Source organism: Emydura macquarii, unplaced genomic scaffold (assembly GCF_026122565.2).
Source record: "Emydura macquarii macquarii isolate MOO-44397 ecotype Brisbane River unplaced genomic scaffold, CSIRO-AGI_Emac_v2 contig_1451, whole genome shotgun sequence".
Classification (NCBI taxonomy): Eukaryota; Metazoa; Chordata; order Testudines; family Chelidae; genus Emydura; species Emydura macquarii.
Window position 1 is genome coordinate 24,822,388 of NW_027131588.1, and position 21,671 is coordinate 24,844,058.

A 21,671-nucleotide genomic window follows, 5' to 3' on the forward strand; every position below is an offset into this window, starting at 1 on the left:
GACTGCTGCGCTAGGTCCCTGCTGCCATGCAAGGCCCGGGCCTGGAGCTGGCTCCTGGCTCTGCATGGCCTAGCCTGGGTCTTCCCTGAGCAGTGCCCTGGCTATGGAGCCACTCACCGCCCGCAGGCCTGGGGCAGTATCTCCGCCAGGGGGCAGTGCAAGGAGCAGACAGCAGACTCCCAGTCCCTAGGAGAGCTCCGGGCAGGGGAGGGGAACGACAACGCGGTTTGATCCTTGCGCCGCTCTGTAGAGCAAGGGACTGCTGGGAGCTGTAGTTCTCTGAGGGGCTCTTCCGGTCTCGGGCCGGTTGAAGCGCTTAGGTTCGGTTTGTTTTGCAGGCGGAGGCTGCTGGTTGGTTAGTCACTAGCCAATCGTCGTGCTCGCTTAACCGCGCCTGGGCCGCTGATTGGACGGTGTGGGACCCTGCCCCGCCCCTACACCGGAGCGAGACGCCGGGCTCGGAGCGCGCGGCCGGCCGGGCTGTCGCCGGAGCCGAGGATGCGGCTGCGCTCGGGGGTCTTCGCCGCCGGCTGCCTGCTGCTGCAGGCGCTCGGGGCGGGGCTGTTCCTCAGGGGCTTCTTCCCGGTGCCCGTCAGGTCCCTGCCCCCGGGAGAGAGCCGCGGCCTCCCGCCCGCCGAGCCGCCCCCGCCCGGCCCAGGTAACCGCCCGACCCCTCCCTTCCCGCCCCCCCCCCTCTCCCGTCCTGCCGCCCGGCCCAGGTAACCGCCCCCCCCCCTCTCCCGTCCTGCCGCCCGGCCCAGGTAACCGCCCCCCCTCTCCCGCCCCCCCGCCCGGCCCAGGTCCTGCCGCCCCGGCCCAGGTAACCGCCCGACCCCCCCTTCCCCCCCCCTTCTCCCGGCCCAGGTAACCGCCTCCCGTCCTGCCGCCCCCCCCCGCCCCCCCCGCCCGGCCCAGGTAACCGCCCCCCCCCTCCCGCCCTGCCGTCCTCCCTTCCTTCTGGCCGGCGACTCACCGCCCCGGCCCAGGTAACCGCCCCCACGTGCCACCTTCCCGGGCACACGCGGGTAACCTCTCCCCCTTCTCTTCCACTGCCAGCCCAGGTAACCAGCCCCTCCCTGCCCCCTTTTCCCCCAGCCTGCCCCAGGTAACTGTCCCTCCCCATATCTTTTTCTCTGCCGATCTGGTCCAGGTGACTGTCGCCCTCGGTCCCCCCCCCCCCCTTCTTTTTCCCCCTGGCCTCGCCCAGCTAACTGCCCCCCATTTCTTCTTTACTCTCTGGGCCTGGCCCAGGTAACTAGCCCCTCTCCTGCCCGCCCCCCTTCTGCCCTTGGCCCATGTAACTCTGCCTGGCCTGGCTCTGGCTCACTTTTCCGTTTTCACAAACCTTGTCAAGTCTAAGCACTGACAGCAAGACAATTCTTGGATGTGTAATTAGCACTTACACACACACACACACACGGGGCATTGAGCGAGGGCAGACATTGCATCTGTACGTGGATCACACTCATCTATGCTTATTTGAGACATTAATTCCTTTCCATCACGGGTCCTCTCTGTCTGCCATGGCCCCCAAACCTTTTTTTTTATAACAGCTGCGTTCATATTCTAATTAACAGCGTGACTGCAATTTCATTATTAAACCCTTTTACAGATGGTTCGAATTTGGCTTTAAAAGTTTGCTTTGGGCTGGAAGCTGGAAAACCAGATCTAGCTGCCCTAGTGCTTTGGGTCTTTTGGTTTATTTGTTTTTATGGTTCATTAGGAAGAATAAACCCAGCAGGAGTTGAGGCACTGGCAGAGGAAAGGGGTAAAAAAAAAAAGTTTAATTCGACCGGTCCCTGTGTCTCTGTCAGTTGGATAAGAAGTAGCAATGGCAGCATGGAGTGAGCTCGGCTCCATTGTCTGCTCTAGGTCAGCCATCCATGAGATCCCCGCCTAGCCCACCAGTGCCCCTGCTCCTTAGGGGGTGGGACTGGGCCGCCACTTCCCTGCACCCCTCAGTTATGGCACTAGTCTGCTAGCTTCCCTTGAGCAGGAGGAAGTGGGGCTGCTGCCACAAATTGTTGATTCTATGAATCTTGACTGCTCTTGCTATACTTCCCCTGGCAGTGAGGAGTAAGACAGCATGATTAGTACTTGTTTCAGTTGAATCCCTACCTTTGAGCGAATGACTGGTGTTTTTTGTTCTTTATGTAACAAAATACATAAAAGCACAGGCACAATAGGATTCCAAATAACCATATTTTCTAGATATACACAACATACAAGTTCCAGAGGGGTAGCTATGTCAGTGTGTATTCAGCAAAAACAACGAGAGTCCTGTAGCACCTTAAAGACTAACAAGCCTATGCCCACAGGAATTTGTTAGTCTTTAAGGTGCTACAGGACTCTTGTTTTTACAACATACAAGGAAGTTCTGTATAAAAACTACTAGCTGGATTCAAAAACATAAAATGCAGTGGTAGCCACTAGAGGGCTCACAAACCATTTTACCCAATTTCCATTCATTACATCTAGCGCTTTCCCTCACTGATGGACAACACTGCAGGTCAGAATTGATTGAGTGCATTATTGGGACCTTAGTCAGACTAAAGAATGCATGGACTGAAACTTCATGAAAATTCTGTTGCCCAAGCCAAGGTGGATAGGGATAGACATAGACTCCATCTGCAGGTGAGCTAAAAACGGTACGGTCCTGTTTTGTTTACAGTCAAAACCAGAACATGCACTGTCAAATACTGGCAATAGACTGGAATTTCAAATCTTGAAAACATGGACTGACTTCCTAACTTAAAATTGCTGTCATTGACAATTACAACTATTGCAGAAATCTTATGTGAAGTTTGGGAAGTGCTGATCACTTTTATTGTGAACCCTTAACTTGTATTGAGGCCTAAACATTTTATTTTTGCATTTGTTTTAGGAGTGACTTCTAATTGGACCAAGATTCCATCACCTCTTTTCAAAAAAGTTGTCATTGTGTTGATAGACGCTTTGAGAGATGATTTTGTATTTGGCTCAAAGGGTAAACAGTTCATGCCCTACACTACACAACTTGTTGAAAAAGGAACATGCCACAGTTTCATAGCTGAAGCAAAGCCACCCACTGTCACCATGCCTCGAATTAAGGTAAACAATCCCATTTTGGTTATCTTAATATGTTGTAATTTCTTAGTTGTTGATCCTGGTTATTCACAAGTAGCATTGTGCCCTACCCTGCCAGGAATCCAAGTTAGTATGACACGTTTTGTTCTGCATGCCTTAGTGTTACAGGAGTTGAGAATGGAAAGGAGGTTATCATCCCATCTCTCACAGCAGTACCTGAACTACTGTAGTTGCAGGCTTTATTGACTGAAAAGGGTTGATGCTCTGGACCAATTCTTTCTATTTTCAAGATTGAGAACATATGGGTGTTGCACCGTTTCACTCCTTTAATAAGCTTAAGAGCACTTCTGCTGCAGTATCAGTATAGGATACTGATATTTTGGTGTAATGGTGACAGGGAAGCATGGCCACCAGTTGGTCCTGATTTAGCTCCCCCAAGTTTCCTTGCAAGTTGGAGAAGACGTGCTGGAAAGGAAGGCAGAGAGCTTCCACTGAAGAGACATGATGGAAGGGGAAAGGACAATGGTTATCACTTCTTAATCTTCACATATTCGCTCCACAATTGATAGTGAAAGAGAAAATGTAAGAGCTGTTAAGATAGTATTACAAATAGCTTTAGTTAAGTTATTTTTAGTGTTCTGGAGAGGCAGTTGCCTCTCTCTAGTTGTTTGCCAATGGTTTCCATTTAAAAACCTACTCTAGTCCCTTCTTGTAACTTTGAATGGGAAAAACTGATTTGACCTAAAATCCAGATTTGATCTAGTAAATGAATGTTTTTGCCAAGTGTTTTTAAGAGAATTGGTGTAACTGAGTTTCAGATCACTACAATCAAATTGTGGATGTTTGTCTAATATTTAACTCTCAGTGCTGTATGAAATAAGATGCTCCTCCTCATTTTACAGAAGGGGGAAACAGGCATGGAGATGAAATGATTTCCTCTAGGTCAGCTTGTAGGCTAATGGCAGAGCAAGGAATATAACCCAAGTCTCCTCAGTCTTGGTCTAGTGGTTTTCATTGCCTCTTGTTTCCTTGATATAAAACTGACTTTATGACCATGTCAAACTCTTCATGTGTTAAATATCTTTGAACATTTGCAACAGTGACAGTCGAACAAAATAGCTTGTAATTAGATAAAGTTGAAATTTGTTGTAGAGGGTTGGGTGCCAGTCCTGCTCTTACTGATTTTTAATGAGAGCTCTTCTGTCATTGATTTCATTGGGAGCAGGATAGGGCACTGCTTAAATACTTTGCTCTGATACTCTTTCTAAGCTACTAAGAAAAGGGTTTCTCTCTAACTGATAACTAACAGAGCTTTTAGTAGGGGCCTATAGCTTTGGAGTTGTAGAACCAGAATTTTAGTCCCGACTGTGGAGGTTTGTGGAGGGTGGAATAGACGACACTAGCTCTGTTTGGTGGGAGAGGTGACTTGAATGTCTTTCAGATTCTGGGGTTTCATTGTACATGACAGGCCCAAACTCCACCAGAAGCAGTGGAGAGATTAATGCTAAATGATCTGGTTTAGGACGGTCAGCCTTGGTGAGTTTCTCTTGAATTTAGTTGATCTTTTCTGTAGAATAGGTTGAGAGCTCTTTGCAGTAGTCAGCACTTGAGTCCAGTGATTGTGCAGCCTAGATTGATTGGCTAGTTCACAGGACAAAATAGCTCTGCCGTTCATGATTTTATGGTTTTGATGGACAAGAAATAATGTTCTTTACTGAGGCAGCATAATTTTGCAAAAAGTCTTTGTGTTGCTTGTAGATGGATTCTGATCGGGTTTAAGTCCTGGTCTACACTTACCTGGAAATTTGGCGGCAGTCAACGGGAGTTACCCAAGCTACGCAGAGTATCTTGCATAACTCCTGTTGACTGCTGTGCTTCCCTTCTGCGTGCTGTTTTTCACTGCGCTGTGCCGACGGGAACAGTGTTCCTGTCGACGCAGCGCAACACTACTTGAGGGGGTGATTTACTATGTTGACTTCCTGATTCGTTGAGCGGGTCTACACTGACCGCTCAGTCGATCCAGAAAGATGGTGGGGATAGAGAAACCTCTGATCTGTACCACGCTGAGAGAGTTTATGGACCAGGAGGGTAGGCTGTTGAGGCCCCAATGTTCACTCCTACTTGGAAGATCAGATCCAGTGTGACTCTTCAGATCGTCTGTGTAAAGACTAGGGACAAAAGATTGGGTGCTAGGGTGTTGTGGTTTCTGTTTAAATGTAAGTTTCAATGAGCCTTTGAAACCCCAGCCCTATTGTAAACATGAAGTCTATTACAACTAAATATTAGCTCTACAATGTCACTGTGATGTCCTGCTTGGGGAGCTACTTCATTACCCCAATCAGCCTCAGCAGCAGAGAGCTTTGCTGCTGCTTTGACATGCCACCTCATCTACCTCCGCAGTCCAAATCATTTCTTGCAAGTAACAATCAATGAACCCCAATTCACAAGTTCCTCAGAGACATGTCTCTGCAGCATCTGATTCCTCTCGCTGGATGCACTTAGAAGTTCAGTTCACTGCCTCCAAAGAAACAAAGCACACGGCAGCCTACTAGTTTAGCTGAAGACTCAAACTTCACTTTAATACACAGCATTGAGGTGGGTTTTTTTTGGTAATAAAACAAGAATAAGCCTATTAACATAGAACAGAGATTTAAGTGATAAGAATAAAAGAAACAAGTGTGGTTTCAAGTAAAACAAAACACATTTTTGGTGATTAAAATTTAATTTCAGCAAGTTACTATCTTTGTCTAAACAGGTTTCTCACCTATAGTACTAGAGGTATGCTTCAAACTACCAGTATCCGATTTGGATATGAATAGAGACTTCTTTAAAATTTGTAGTGAAATAAATACTACTGGGAATTGTGTGATTACGGAAAACTTAAATTTTTCAGATATAGATTGGAGGAAAAGTGCTACTAAAAATGGTAGGTCCCATATATTCCTGGATGTAATTACTGACAGATTCTTCACCAAACAGTCACTGAACCAAGAAGAAGTGATGCTATTTTAAATATACTTTTGGTAAATAGCAAGGATTTCACAGAAGAACTGGTAGTAGAGGAGAACCTTGATTGGAGTGATCATGAGTTAATTCAGTTTAAACTAAATGGAAAGATAAACAAAATAGGTCTGCAACTGAGGCCCTTGATTTCAAAAGGGCAACTTTACCTTAACTAATTACCTTAGTTTTTTTAATTAGTGGACTGAACTCAAAAACACAAGGATCTGAAAGTAATTCCACGCTTGTCCTCCAAGCAAGGGGAAACAAATTGTAGGGAAGGGCTGCAGACCAAACTGGATGAACAAGAATGTCAGACGAATTTCTAAGAGAAAGCAGAAGGCTTACAAGGAATTGAAGGGATGGTTCAGCATGGAATGCTATGTCTTGGAGGTTAGAAAGTGTAGGGAAAAAGTGAGAACTGCCAAAAGCCAAGCCAATTTGTACCTCACAAAGGAAATTAAATAGTCAAAGTTTCTTTAGTTGTATAAATACAGAGAAAAGAAGTGGGACTGCTAAACACTGAAAATGGGGAGGGGATTAAACACCCAATATCTAAATGAATACTTCGCCTCAGTTTTTAATAAAGGTGATGAGGAGCTTGGGAACAGTGGCCGAGTGGCTAATGGGGAATGAGGATAAGGAAGTAGAAATTACAACATCCAAGTTTGAAGCCAAACTTGGACACCCTAATGGGACCAAATTGGGGCCCCAGATAATCTCCATCCAAAAATATTAAAGGAAGTGGCACATGAAATTGCAGTCTCGATAGCAAGATTTTAAATGAATCTGTCTATTTGGGGGTTGTACCCTATCATTGGAGAATTGCAAATATAGTACCTATATTTAAGAAAAGAAAAGGAAGTGATCCAGGAGGCAGGCCCATCAATTGTATGCAAGGTCTTAGAAGAAATTTTAAAAGATAGCATAGTTAAGGACATAGAGATAATTGGTAACTGAGATATACCACATAGTTTCACAAAAGGTAGATCATGCCAGACCAACCTGACCTTTCTTTGAGAAGATAAGCCGTTCTCTAGACAAAGGAAATGCAGTAGATCTAATCTACCTGGATTTCAGTAAGGCGTTTGATACAGTTCTACATGGGCAGTTGTTAGTTAAATTGGAGAAGATGGAGATTAATATGAGAATCAAAAGGTGGGTAAGGAACTGGTTAAAGGGACGACTACAATGGGTCATGCTGAAAGGTGAGCTATCAGGCTGGAGGGAGGCTGCTAGTAGAGTTCATCAGGGTTCGTTTTGGGACCAATCTTATTTAATATTTTAATAAATGACCTTGGCACAAAAAATGGGAGCGTACTAATAACATTTCTGGATGATGCAAAGTTGGGAGGTATTGCTAATATGGAAGAGGACCAGAATATCACTGATGAGGACTTGGATGATCTTGAAAACTGGAAAAATAGAAATGAGGTGAAATTTAATAGGGCCAAAGTCATGCATTTAGGAGCTAACAACAAGAATTTTTGCTATAAGCTGGGAACGTATCAGAAGCAACAGAGGAGAAAGACCTCTGTGAATTGGTCGATCACAGGATAACGATGAGCTGCCAATGTGGTGTGGCCATGAAAAAGGCTAATGCAATCTAGGATTCATCAGGCGAGGTATTTCCAGTAGAGATAAGGAAGTGTTGTTACCAATATACAAGTCACTGGTAAGACCTCATGTGGAATATAGTCTGGTCTACCATGGTCTACGATTCTGCTCTACCATGTTTAAGAAAGATGTATTCAAATGAACAGGTGCAGAGAAGGGTACTAGAATGATAAGAGGAATGGAGAACCTATCTTACTGGAGGAGGCTTAAGGAGATTGGCTTGTTTAGCCTAACAAAATGAAGGCTGAGGGGATATATAATTGCTGCCTGTAAATACAGAGGGATAAATACCAGAGAAGGAGAGCAATTATTTAAGTTAAGAGCTAATGTTGGCACTGGACCAAATGGATATAAACTGGCTATCAACAAGTTTAGTTTTGAAATTAGATGAAGGTTTCTAACCATCAGAGGAGTGACGTTTTGGAATAGCCTTCCAAGGGTAGTAGTGGGTGCAAAAATATGTAACTTATTTCAAGACTGAGCTTGATACATTTATGGAGGGGATGGTATAATGAGGTGCTTAAAATGGCATATGGCCCTTCCGTGATGATGATTAGCAAATATCTCCAACCCCTAGAGATGGGACACTAGATTGGGAGGGAAGGGAGGAGAAGGTTGGACTTACTTCTGAGAATTCTTTCCCAGGTGTCTGGCTGGTGGGGCTTGACCACATGCTCAGGGTCTAACTGATCTCTATATTTGGGGTCAGGAAGGAATTTCCCCCCAGGTCAGATTGGCAAAGGCCCTGGGATTTTTGCCTTCCTTTGTAGCTTGGGACACTTGTCATTTGCTGGTTTGAACTAGAATAAATGGTGGATTCTCTGTAACTTGAAGTCTTTAAATCATTATTTGAGAATTTCTGTAATTCAGCCAGAGCTTATGGGCCTACCACAGGAGTGGGTAGATGAGGTTCTGTGGCCTGTGATGTACAGGACATCAGACTAGATGATGATAATGGTCCCCTCTTGCTTTAAAGTCTGAGGGCTGGTCTACATTTGTGGTGGCGGTCAACGGGAGATGTGCAAGCTACGTAATGTAGCTTGCGCATATCCTGTCGATGTACTTACGTTCACATACCATGGCGTCTTCATGGCACTTAGTTGATGGGAGACGCTCTCCCGTTGACACAGCCTTACTCCTTTCAGGGAGGTGAATTCAGTCTACCAGAGAGTGCTCTCTGATTGACTGAGTGGGTCTGCACAGATGCCTGGTGCTGCGGCAGTGAAGACCTATCCTGAGTCAGTTTCCTTCTACTGCCTTCCATGCCAAGAGGATCCAACTTTCATAGGCTCAGAGGGCGTTGAACCCAGGTCCCCTCAGTGATAGATAACCAAAGCATCTCTGTTTCTCCTTATTATTCAGTCAATTGTCTCTGTTTCAAGAGCGATGAAGATTTCCTGGGGTGCAGATTTTGTCCCCTGGTGTAATCATTAAGCAGTCTTTTCTCTTGCTCGTTTAACTTGATGGCTTTGTTTACTTTATGTATAAATGTGCATGCATTGTCCTCTGCCTGCGATTAAGCTGATTAGACAAGTACACATTCCTTGGTCTAGGGCAGGCTGAGCTTATGTGCTTCCTACCAAACACATTTTAGGAACATTTCCAGTGCACATCTAAAGCTCTATACACTTTGTACATACACCACACAATGATTTGGGACCATCGTGTTACCAGGTTGCATATGAGCCCTCATGTGACGCCTTTTAAATACAGATTATGCCAACAGTATGTTGGGGCAATGCGTGTGTCAGGCCTGATGTGAGTTATAGTATGGTGCGCCATCTGCCAGTTAGTATTGAGGGGTGCCCAGGATCACCAGTCATGCACACTGTTATTAAACTCCATGTACATTATTCTCAAACAGCAACCATGAGTACTTCATGAAAATGTAATCAAGTGTTTAAATATATTGTCTGAACAGTATCTGTTAAAATATTGTCTGAATAGTATCTGTTAAAATATTGTCTGAACAGTATCTGTTAAAAGATGCTGAAATCAAGATGTTGAAATCTGTAAGTCAGAGTTCAAACATTTCTTCGTATTAGATAATGTGTTTATGGGCAGTGTAAGATTTATGAAGCTCACTATTCATTTCTTTGCTTTTAGTGCTTCGATTATGTAAATGATGTGGTAAGAAACTACTCTATAGTCACTTAGCAACCATAACTGGCTTTTGAAACCAAGATTTTCTTTAATAATATGATTTTAAAATGCCTTTCTAATACTTTGGTTGCATGACTGGAATTTATGCTATATAGAAGCTCTACATGAGGAGGGATGCTCCTAAGAACTGACTTCTCAAGTTGCTTTACAACTGGGTTATTGAAATTCCTTGTCCTCAAAATTCCACGGCAACTGTGGAGTTTAGGGTCAGTCTTCTCCTCCAGAATCAAATGTTTAATTAAAAAATGAAAAAGCTTACATCCCTTCTAGTTGCATAGCTAACTAGTTAGTTCTTACGTTGTCGAGAAAGCATAGAGGCCACCGAGTGCATTACAGGTCTCCATTGTCTTCTGTCCTGAACCAAAACTGGTGTATTACAAGGTAAAATGACTGTATGAGATGGGTGGCTGATGCTTAGGTCTTTTGGGTGGGTGTGTCTTTGTCTTTTCTATCCTGCTTTCATAGGGTCGAAGTCAAAGATGATTCTCAAAGGGAAGGTTGGTAGACATTCGGAGCGAATGACCATACCACCTTTGAGAGCATTGGGTGACTGGTTGAGAGAACGGGACCTTTTTAGTTAGAAGACGGGTCTCTTCATTTGACTTGAACCATTTTGTTTTCAGTCACTTGGAGATGCTTCATTGAGTGGCATCCAACTTCTCTTCAATCTAGACAATGAGGGGCCATTTTTCAGTCCCATAAATCAGGATACTGACCACCGAAGCATTGTGTAGCCTCAGCTTCTTGTTTCTACTTATCAAAATGTTTGGTTTGCAAAAGACATTCTTGACGATGTGCACTTATATTTTATTAAACTAAATCTTAAATGTTACATAAATGTTTCACATTTGCAATTGCAGCAGTCTCCTGAGTTGCCGGCTGATGGCTGTCCTTAAACTTTTTTTTTTTTAATTTTTAATTTTCAGATTTTATTAACTCTAACAGACAAGTCATCACAACACTAACCATACGCTGTCCTTAAAACGTCTACAATTAGTTCTCATCTTCCCCACTCCCACTGTCATTTTTATTCATAGATTGAAACAGACATACGAGTTTTCCCGCTTTTTAACTCCCAGTCGATTTTCTTAGCTTTCAGTGAATAATACCAAACGATGAAAATATTCTGTGTCTGCAGAGGAAGCTACTGCTGTGAAAAGTTGGCTTAGCAACTGAAGGAACTCCGTTTCAAGGTGCTTGGCTAATGATTTCCACCAATTCAGGGGAGTGACTTTGTTCAAAACATCATCAGTAAACATGTACTGTTTAAATGGTTTTGCTCCAGCTCTGAAATTTATTATGACTGGCATAACTGAGGAGTGATTTTGAGATGCCCATGCCATGGCAGCATCATTTTCTTCAGAAGTTAGGCGTCTACCTTTATATCTGGGGTTGAGAATGCTCGCAAGAAAATGAGGTGGAGTCAGTGTTTGATCCATTTACTTCTTTATTGCCTGCAGTTTAACTTTCTGGTGAGATATTTCTTTCTTCAATGTCTCTTGAAGTGCTTTCCAAATTCCACCAGTGACAGCATTGTTGGAGGCCCAGTACAATTTGAGTTGCTTGACCACTGTCCTACAGGTCTAGCATAGCTTCAGTTGCTTGCTTGGCTATTCTAACCCCTGTAGCATAACATCTTCCAGTTGGCAAAAATAAATAAGACTACTGAGTACCTTGTAAATGTCTCATTTTCTGCATACCACGGCACATATCAAGACAAAATATACAACATGTATTGCTTGCAGCTGCACATAGATAATGGTAATTGAACGTCTGGGAGTACACTGTTTTATTGCCAAGGGGCATACTTTTACACCGCCCCTCGTATCACCAAATGTTGTATTGATGACCCCAATTATCATTGTGAAAATAAAATGTAGTTAAAAGTAAAAACCCAGTGTAAATAATTAGCATATATGATAATGAGTAAAGAAATAATTAAGTAAAGGCTGTTTATAAAAAAGTATAACAAGTCACTATTTAGACAAATAACTCCATCAACACCTAACTCAGTGAAAAGTGCTACCAGTTGGACCAAAAGATCCATTGACTCTCTGGTGGAGCTCCTGAAGAAAGCCATTCCTGTGTACAGCCTTCTGAGTAACTGCTTAGCTCTCTAGGCTTAGTAAATATATTGTAGTTAATTTTAAGCTTTGTATTTAACTAGTATATTTATAGAAAACCTTGTACATTAAACCTTATTCATCTGCAAATCGGGTGTACCGTGTCTAACAAGTATCCACACTGATCACAGAGTGTCCAGTAGCAACAAGCATCAGCAATGCAGCAACAGTTTCTCTGAAGTTTGTTTAAGGCTATTGATATAGGCTTCAGTATACTGAGCATATCCTCTACATTCCTCTTTAATCCAATGTTCGATACTTTGGATGAGATACTTCCATCTATTTTATCATGGTTTTTTTCTTCACAAAGTTTTATGAGAATAGGCCAGTTCTTAATAAATTGTTCAAAACAGTCAACCATAGGGAACATCTTGAGGGAGAATTAGTTTGGATCCTCCTGCTCTCTTCAGTGAAGCTGAAGCAAAATGTTTTTTACGGAAGTATTTTTTGACTTCAGCAACATTTTTTTATTCCTGGAGAAGACGTACATAAGTCTGGCTAAAAGATGCATTAAATGGGCACTGCAGCCATATGTTAAAGAGCATCCTTCCGTTTCTTCTTAGTATCTTATCTTTGCCATGTTTGCAGCATTGTCTGCGACAAAACTGCGCACATGACAGTTGAATTACAGCTTTCACTGCCACTTCTTTTAAATATTCTGTTGTGTGGGCATTTCCCGATGTATCTACTGTTTCTGAAAGATATGCAACCCCAGCTTCTGTTGTCACACAGGCACATATTACTGGATCATTGTGTACATCGCTCCACCTATCAAGGCTTAAACTGGCAAATTTCCCCTCAGTATTTCTTGCACAAGGTTCAAGTTCCTTCTCATACACTGTATCTAGCAGCCTTCCACCAATGACTGCTCTACCAGGTGAAGTGTAGCCTGGCTCTAAGGACTTAACCATATCAATGACGTGTTTGTTAACAATGCAAAAAGGAGAATTTGTGGCATAAATGAACTGAGCAATCTTCCAGTTTTTCTGTGGCAAAAGTGTGGGGGAATATAGGAAGCTGCATGTGTACTGAATAACGTCCTCCCTTTTTCTTTACAGTCCACTCCACTGTTCCTTTCTACTCTGCCTCCGTCCGTTGTCTCTGTCTTTAAGACAGCGTCTTAACTAACTCCTCTGCCTTGCTTGGCCCAGCTCTACCACCACATAAGCACAGAAAAACAACAATCCTATCCAGCCTGTGTCTTTCTCTGCACATGTGACTTTAGTCTGCTGAGAAACAGAAACTGAAAGCCCAGAACTTTCAAGAAGAAAGAGCTGATAGTTAGGTTGGACAGACTAGAGCCATTAATTCATTTTTATGAGACTAAGTGTAGGTTTAGCATGTTTGTGATGAGATTTAATTGTAACTGTTATTTATTAAATGAGAGAAATTTAGTATTTTATTGATGATTTAAAAAAAAAATCAAAAACCGATTTAAATTAAAAAAAAAAATCTGATTTTTTTTTTTTTAAAAATCATTGATTTTTATCCACCTTCAACTGGAGTAATTTTGTTTTTCCCCAATTAATTTTCAGGCCGACTTGCAAGTGAACTTTCTAGGGCTTTAGGTACTGCAACTAGCTTTTCCATTGATTCAACAACTAGTGCTATGTTGTTGGCAAAATCAGTGTCAGTAAGGTTCGTGTATTTTAGGCTCTTATGAGTTGCCTTTCCCCCACAGCAATTTAGTCAAATTTGAGCGAGACCAGATGGTTTTAACAATTTATTGAGAACTACAATGGGACCTACATATATGATCCTAGGGTACAATTACAGCAAGTAAGTAAAATCTCACTCCCTGCTAGGTGGTCCAGCAAGGCGTACTGGCTGGGGTCAGATAAATCTGTTTCTCTGTCTAGTCTGTCACCACTCCTCCACACAGAGAGACACTCTTAACACACGTATACTCTGGCTATGCCTCTGTCCTGTGACAGGAACATACATAGCATGTCCAGATATGCCCCAGCCATGGCTCCTACTGCTGGAAAAAATAAAACATATACTAAAAAGATAAAAATTAAAAACAAGAAATGCTAAAAGTGTCTCACCCCGAGGACACAGGAGTGTCTCAGGCTGCAGCCTGTGTGTGTGGGGCGGGGCGGGGGTGGCTCTCCAGTCCCCTAATAAGGCATATGCCTGAAATGACATTTACTTAATGTGTGGTTCATGGCATTGAAGAGTTCTGGGGCAGCGACACATCTTTGTTGAACACCTGTCCTAATTTGAAAGAAGGCGATTCTTTTCCCGTTTACAAGAGCACAGTCTGAGGTGTTGTCATATAACAGATGGAATGCTCTACAGTACTTGTCAGAGAGGCCTGTGAGTTTCAAGGTCAGTCAGAGTGATTCCCTATCAGTGTCAAACACTGCCTTGATATCCACAAATACAATGTCAACAGGATGCTTGAATTCTCTTGCATTCTCAATAAGCTGTTGTGCTTTGAAATTTGCTCCTTCATGGAACAGTCATGAGTAAAGCCAGCTTGTTGGGGGCTTCTCTTGCTCCTTAAGATATAAGCAGCTTGGGCCAACAAGACCAAAGTAACACCTTTCCCAGGGATGGATAGAAGAGTAATGCCACAATAGTTACAGGAGTCTTGTTTCCATAGTGGTAAAGTAATGCCTGTGTTCCCCAGGTAATATTGAACAGCATCTGCAACCACAAATGAACAGCTGGTCTAGGGCTTTTTAACAGTTCTGCAGGAATTCCAGAGATTTCTGCTGCCTTATTTCCCTTAAGCTTCTTTATGGGTCTTTGGATTTCATCAATAGTGAATTCTCCAGCATTGTTATGTGTGGAATGGGTCATCTCAGCAACCATCTTCAAGTCAAAATCCAAAGAAATTGAGGAGGCATTTAACAGCTGGCTGAAATGTTCATTTCAGTATGCCCTGCTGTCTGCTTCTGTATTGAGGAGCTGACCAGAACTGGAGCAGAGAATTCCAAGTGAATGAACTTTCTCATCAGTAAGGTTGTGCAGATGTTTATATAAGATGATGATGTCGTTCCTGGCCGAAGCTTCCTCAAGCATGGTAGCTTTAGCTTCCATAAAAGCTTTGCAGTCAGTGTGTATGGCTTCGTTGTGAATGCCATTTGGATTACCATACGACCATATTGCCTCAAAAAGGCCATGTGATGCTGTTCAATGATGGTTAAGATAACAGAAATCCAGGGCTGCTTGGTTCTTTTTTAAGACCATTTATGATCATAGCAGGATCACTTATCTGGATCTGAAGCCCATCCAGGTCGATTCAGCATCAGTATATTCTAGCAGGGTCTCAGACTTGTTCAGTTTCAACTGCATAGTGATTTTGAATGCTGTGCACTTTTGTTAGATCATTCGAATCTTGGTAGCCCAATTGCTTTGTCTGCACTTTTAGTCTAAGATGGAAATTTGCATAGAATAAGTTGTGTTCAGTGTTGCTGAGCTCAGCAGACCAGTAAGTCTGCAGAGCTAACAATATTATAGAATATTAAGAAAGTGGTAGAATCCTAGAATTTCATTCATAGCAAAACTCTTAATCACTTGAATTTTTTCCCTCGTCATTCATGCTATTTATATACAAACCTGGTGGCTGTTTTAAATCATTTCATCTCAGATAAAAAGCTTAAGAATACACTTAACATCTGAGAATCCCACTGCTTATGCCCAGATAACCATGGCTTTATAAAAGATTCAAACATAAAGAAAATATTCCAAGACACAACAACTTCTAAGTCAAACACACATTGTCAGTTGTACACCATAATTTCTGTTCTCAGAATGATACGTAAATGCAATAAAATAATTCAGTACATAAATAGTCTTCTGCACCTATATTAGAATCCTTGGTGGGGACTGTACTAATCTCTGCTTTGTCTAACAGCCTTTGACCAGCACAAGCATAAACAATACCTTTTTCCCTACTTAGTTCCATGAAAACCAAAAGGCAGAATTCTGCCTCCTTGGGTTGAAACTTTCTCACTTTGCAAATTTTTTTGTCAGCCTGTCTGTGGATTGATGTTTGAAAACAAGAGTATCTGTGCCCCCCTCAAATTTTTTTAAACTTTTCAGAAACTCTTGCCAGCCATGTTTAGTACATCCTGGCTTTATTCCTAAATTGTGTTCTCTTTTGAGTCTATCGGAACTTTTTTTTTAATTGGGTCATCCTTAACATTTGGTAAGATTCCACAAAATTGGTTAAATCAGGAATCTTTGTTGCTGCTACTTAGACCATAGTATGTGAATGTTCCTGTCCCTCATTGAGGTCAAGAACTTAGTAGGGTTTTTTTAAAATGACATTTTTAGGGATTGTAAACTTTATCCTTATGTGATATAAGTGTAGAAACTTTTACTGTGGGCTGTCAGTGTGGACTTAAACACAGCTACTGCCTGGGCTTCCTGCTATGGTCATGTATCATTATGGGATTTCTTGCACCTTCTTGTAAACCAGTTAGCACTGGCTAATGTCAGAGACAGGATACTGGACTAGATGCCCTCTGGTATGAAAATTCCTATGTTAATCCATTTATTAATTTCTCCTTCTCCTTCCCCCCTCAGCCACTGTTTAATTTTAGTTAGCTTCTGTTATTTATCTTTATTTATCTGTTTATTTAGGCTTTGATGACTGGTAGCATACCTGGCTTCATTGATGTTATCATGAACCTTAATTCTCCAGCACTCTTGGAAGACAACCTGATATGGCAGGCAAAAACATCTGGGAAAAGAATAATCTTTTATGGTGATGATACTTGGGTTAAATTGTTTCCAAAGCATTTTATGGAATATGATGGAACAACATCCTTCTTTGTTTCAGATTATACTGAGGTAAGAAGCTTTAACAAAGTCAAATTAGATACTGAGCACACACATTTATCAAACCTTTAGTGAATGCTTTCTTTTAAAAAAAACATTGACCAAGTTTTGGAGTATGCAAGACATTGGCTACTAATTAAAAACTGGTTTGGTAGGATCTCTGATTATGCAAATATCAGAAATATCCAGTTTTGTCTAGAATTTCATGTTGTCTAACATGGCCATGTAGTGGCGGGGAGCAAGGGTTCTTCCCACTTGCGCAGTCCTGGGAAGGCTACCCATGTTGCAGCTTTGGGTGCTTAAGCAAGCCCTGGGGCTCCCTCCTCTGACAACTGTTCACAGAGGGCCAGAGGTGTGATAAGCAGCTGGCTGTATGGAGGCAGTGTACAGCCCCGTAAAGGAGTGCTGCAAATTATGCTTCCCTGCATATCCAGTGCAGTGCAGTGCAGGATCTCTGGGAGGAACTGTGCTTCTTAAACAAAATGCCTATTCTGTGCTCCTGAATATAGGGTAACATGTGGATGTAAGCAGGATACTGCACTGGTTTGTTCTTTTTACATAATCCTGTTTGTGGTAAACTCTCCAGCCTGTTCTAAAGAATCAGATTACAGTGGCAGGGATTGAAGATTTCAATTTCGACTTCATTTCTAACATGATTTTAATCATTTAAACATGATACAAAGGAATATTAGTGTTAGGACCAGTGCCAAATTTTGAATCCCATACTTCAGATAGCATTATAAAACATTGATATTTTTTTTTGTATAGTTCCTGTGGTTCATGAGATTGCTAAAATACTTGAGGGAGGAGGGAAGTAATCAAGTTTTCAAGTCACTTGTTTCATTGTGTTGAATGTTACTGGAAAAATTTCCACAATTGTGATTCCTTCTTCTAGTAAACTGAGAGACTATTAGGTGGCTACTGCTGCTGCCATAAGTGCTTTCTATTTTCATGTTTGCAAAGCTAAAGAGGCCTGTGGCAGTTAGTGGAAATTGTTTTTTCACCACTTAACTGCATTAGATATGTATAGGTCCTCTTGAGTGCAATAGAAACATTGACATGATCTGAAGTTTTCAGTGTTTATTATTCTGTTATTACCACCATGAAAAGGTAAAGGTGGCTAACAAGTTAATTGGAAGGTACTTCCTATAGGATAATGGTATCTTGGGCTGAATAAACTGCAAGACCTTGGTCACTCATAGACAATAGACAAGTTAGTATTGAACTTAATGTTTACATAGCTTTTCTTTTGAAATGAGAGGAATTTAGAGTGAATGTGTACAACTGAAAATGGACTGTCAAACTGACTGAATAGAATTTGCAAAATCTTTACATTGTCAAAAGTGAATTGGAAGGGAGGAGCTAGGCTCCTCCATTGAAAACTGTATAAGCACAAAAGAGTTAATATTGGAGACATTACTCTCTAGTGACCAATGGGGAAGGAGATAGATCAAGTAAGGGAGGAACATTAGTCAAAAGGTTAAACTTGCTTTTTTTTTAAAAGGAATGTCCCTCAGTGGCTTGACAGCCTTATTTATATATGTTCTTGTCTGTTTTGGGTCTCTTTAGCTGAAAGGGGTGAAGTGGGGGCCGACTTTCAAAACGGGGTACCTACAGTTAGGTTCCTGGGTTCATATTTGCCAAGTAAATCAGCTTGGTTTTCAGAATTGGTTAGAGAGAACTGCAGGGTACTAACTTCTATGGAACTTGAATGTGTGGTGCCAAATGAAGCAACTTAGTTTTTTTTCCTTTACTTTGTAGTGGAATAGGAAGACATGATTTTCTAAAATGTTTTGTTTTCATCTTCAAGGTTGATGATAATGTTACCAGGCATTTGGATAGTGTCTTAAAAAGAGAAGACTGGGATATACTCATACTTCACTACCTAGGATTGGACCATATTGGTCATCTGACTGGACCAAACAGCCCTTTGGTGGGACCAAAGCTTTATGAAATGGATAACATCCTCAAGAAGATTCATACTTCACTCCTCTTAAAGGTGAAACATTTATTTCTGGACATAAATCTCATAGCAATAGACTAATACTACTGTAATATTCCTGGGAGACGTAGGAGAAAGTTATTTCAATATACGTGAAATTGGAGTGTCTTACTTCCCATGAAGTATGTAATGCCGTTGCAATATTTCCTAGTTTTAAAGATTTTACTTTCTAAATTTTTATTAACAGATGTTCTTGAGCACATTGACCAAGACTTTCAAAAAAAGGTGCCTAAAATTAGTTGCCTAAAGACATATTTAGGCTCCTAAATATAACCTGCTTTTTAAAAGTTATGGTGAGCATTTAAGGGCTGCTATTGAAGTCATAGGAAAAAAAGACTGTCAGAACTTTGCAGGATCAGGTTCTGTTTTTAAAATGTTCAACTATTACAAAGAATCTTAATGTGATAGGAAGTATCAACATACATGGCATTCAAATTAAAGTAATTTATTTCCAATCTGCTATGCTAGCAATGGTGCATATGCTATACTTGTATGTTTCAGATGAATATTAACACACTGCAGTCAGCTATAACCAACACAAAGCTACAAAAATGAGGAAACAAAGTTAAAGCATCTAACAGTTCTCCCCAGAAAGCCACTACTTTGTTACTAGCACCACCATGTTCTATAGCGATACTGCAGCCTTAACGCTGTCTCAGCAGGGATGCCCGCTTCCCAGTACTCTGTCTAATTCACCAACACAAATAGCTTTGTCTTCATCCCCTCTATCCTTTCGGCACAGTTTTAGGGAATCACACACCTTAAGATGTGGCATGGGAGGGGGAAATGGGTGCTGGAAAGCTGTTCCCTTATTGGGACAGAGTTTAAGGTAGTGTATTCTCTGTGGTGAGGTTTGTTTCTAGGTGGAGGAACTGAGGGTAGGTATGGTTAAATGTCTTGACTTCACTTCCTTGCTCTTATGCTTTTGTTAGGTATTATGTGCAATCAAACTGGAACTGACAGTATATGTATTTCCCAATCTTAAGATTGACAGGATTTCTACCCAAAACAACATCTACTTTGATGAAGCCCAGGATATTTGTGGAAGTGCCTGGTTTAAAAAAAAAAATAAAATAAAATAAAAATTAAAATCCTTAACGCTACCCAGTTGGCTCCGGAGCGCCACTAAAATAAAAGGGGCCCTTTTGCAAAGAATCCCGTCGTTGTGACAGTAGCTGCTGCTTTGAGGATTTTCTTGTAACACAGCACAATTGCTCATGGACTAGAAAAAATGATTCCCCTTAACTCTAGAAGGCCCCGGTTTTAGGCAGAGGGCACAGCTGGAAACACGTGACAAAAGCCAATATTATACTGCAATCCTAGTGTTCAAAAGTACAGCTGGTTGAAATGTTTCTGAAAACAAAAGTTGTGTGTTCTACTTGCTAACACTGTACAGATAGGCATTGTGTTGACTGATTAAGCTAGTAGTTTCAGAAAGGCTCCCTGCCGCAGCAGGGACTCCATTCATGAAGAGTAGGACCTACTCCTGAGCTCTTGGTTACGCCGAAAGATTCTAGTATTTGTTAGAGTAGCCATTGTTTTATCTCCGAGCCTTTCCTCTTCTGGAACCATTCATTTGGCTCAAGAGCTCCACACTTGATTTGCTGACCAGTTTCATGAGATCCAGCATCTTCAGCATGGTAGCTGCTGCTTTCAGGAAGACCATTATTTCCATGAAACTGTGAGCTCACTCAGGAATGGAGTTGCTGAGCCAGAAATATGGTTTCATTAAGAACAACTTCTCAATACAGTAGTCATTGCTTTGTTCAATGTCTTCTAATGCTCACAAATGCCCCTGGACTAGTAACATAAATTTTGTGTGCATTGTTTTAGCCTCCAACTTTAGATGCAGGAAATGTTACTGGGAACATAAAATAAATATAGTGCTGCACTCTTTAATTGTTTATAAAGACTTCAGCATAGTGACCAATAGAAGTAGCTGTTATAAATCAAGTCCTGTCTGCTGATTGCAGCGCTCAAGGATTCAGTTATAGTTCAGTTCGGTTATTTTTGTTAAAATAATAGCATAACCCCAGAAAGGCTCCTAAACTCCTTACGTACAACTTTTCAGTTTTATGTTTGTATTTTAAGATAGAAGGAACCCAGGAATCCTGAGACTCAAATCAAACTTCTTAAGGTCAATTTTTAATTGTTAGAATGCAAACTAATTTTCTCTAAAACGTATCAAAATTCAAGCTTGGTTTGTTTTTGGTATGAAAGTGTCTGCCCCATGTTTTCAGCACATAGGTTGAACTCCTGTTTTCAGTGCCAGATAGAACTTAACCATCCATGTGGTGTTGGAATGGCTTGGCATAATACATTAATAGATTAAGAACGCTATTGATTATATGCAAATACAACTCTTAGCTTTAGAACACTTACAAAAAATAAAACCACTTAGTCAAACAGACAAGTATTGCATTCATCATTGGAGACTACAAATATACCATGTCTGATTTTTACATTAAGGGCAAAATAACTTTTCTGCCGTTTTTATTTTAATTTATTAGCTCAAAACTCATTGAATGGGTTTCATTTGAATTCTCTCTGCTTCTCTTCTTCCCAACAAAAATAAACTTTGGGAAGAGAGCAGCCATGTAGGGTTTCTGCCGTGAAGACATCTGAGTCATGAGTGAATGGAAAGAGGAGATTGGAATGTATTACCTCCTAAAAATTAATTAGACTTCACCTTTATTTTAGGTTCTTGTCCTGTTATACAATACATGATTATATCGAGGGTTTCTGGTTCTGCTAGTTCAATCTATATGTCCTTTGACCCTATTTAAATCCTTTTTTTGGTACTAGGAGATAGATTAGATTAGATTATCTTTAATTCCTTTGATCTTTTAAATTCTGATAAGTGCTCTTGATTTTCTAGCAACATTGTCAAGGGGCTGACTTAGACC

General features: G+C 41.4%; 1 protein-coding gene across 4 annotated transcripts in view; it reads left to right on the plus strand.

The window, feature by feature from the left end:
- The first annotated feature begins 456 nt into the window (after positions 1-456).
- The window catches only part of PIGG (phosphatidylinositol glycan anchor biosynthesis class G (EMM blood group)), a 90,074-nt gene continuing 68,859 nt past the window's right edge, over positions 457-21,671 (plus strand). For all 4 annotated transcript variants that reach the window (XM_067553406.1, XM_067553408.1, XM_067553409.1 and 1 more), the window contains exons 1-4: positions 457-658; positions 2,885-3,090; positions 16,566-16,775; positions 18,574-18,762. In XM_067553406.1, coding sequence (XP_067409507.1) covers positions 499-658; positions 2,885-3,090; positions 16,566-16,775; positions 18,574-18,762 — 765 coding nt within the window. In that variant the 5' untranslated portion in view covers positions 457-498. The remainder of the gene's footprint in view (positions 659-2,884; positions 3,091-16,565; positions 16,776-18,573; positions 18,763-21,671) is intronic.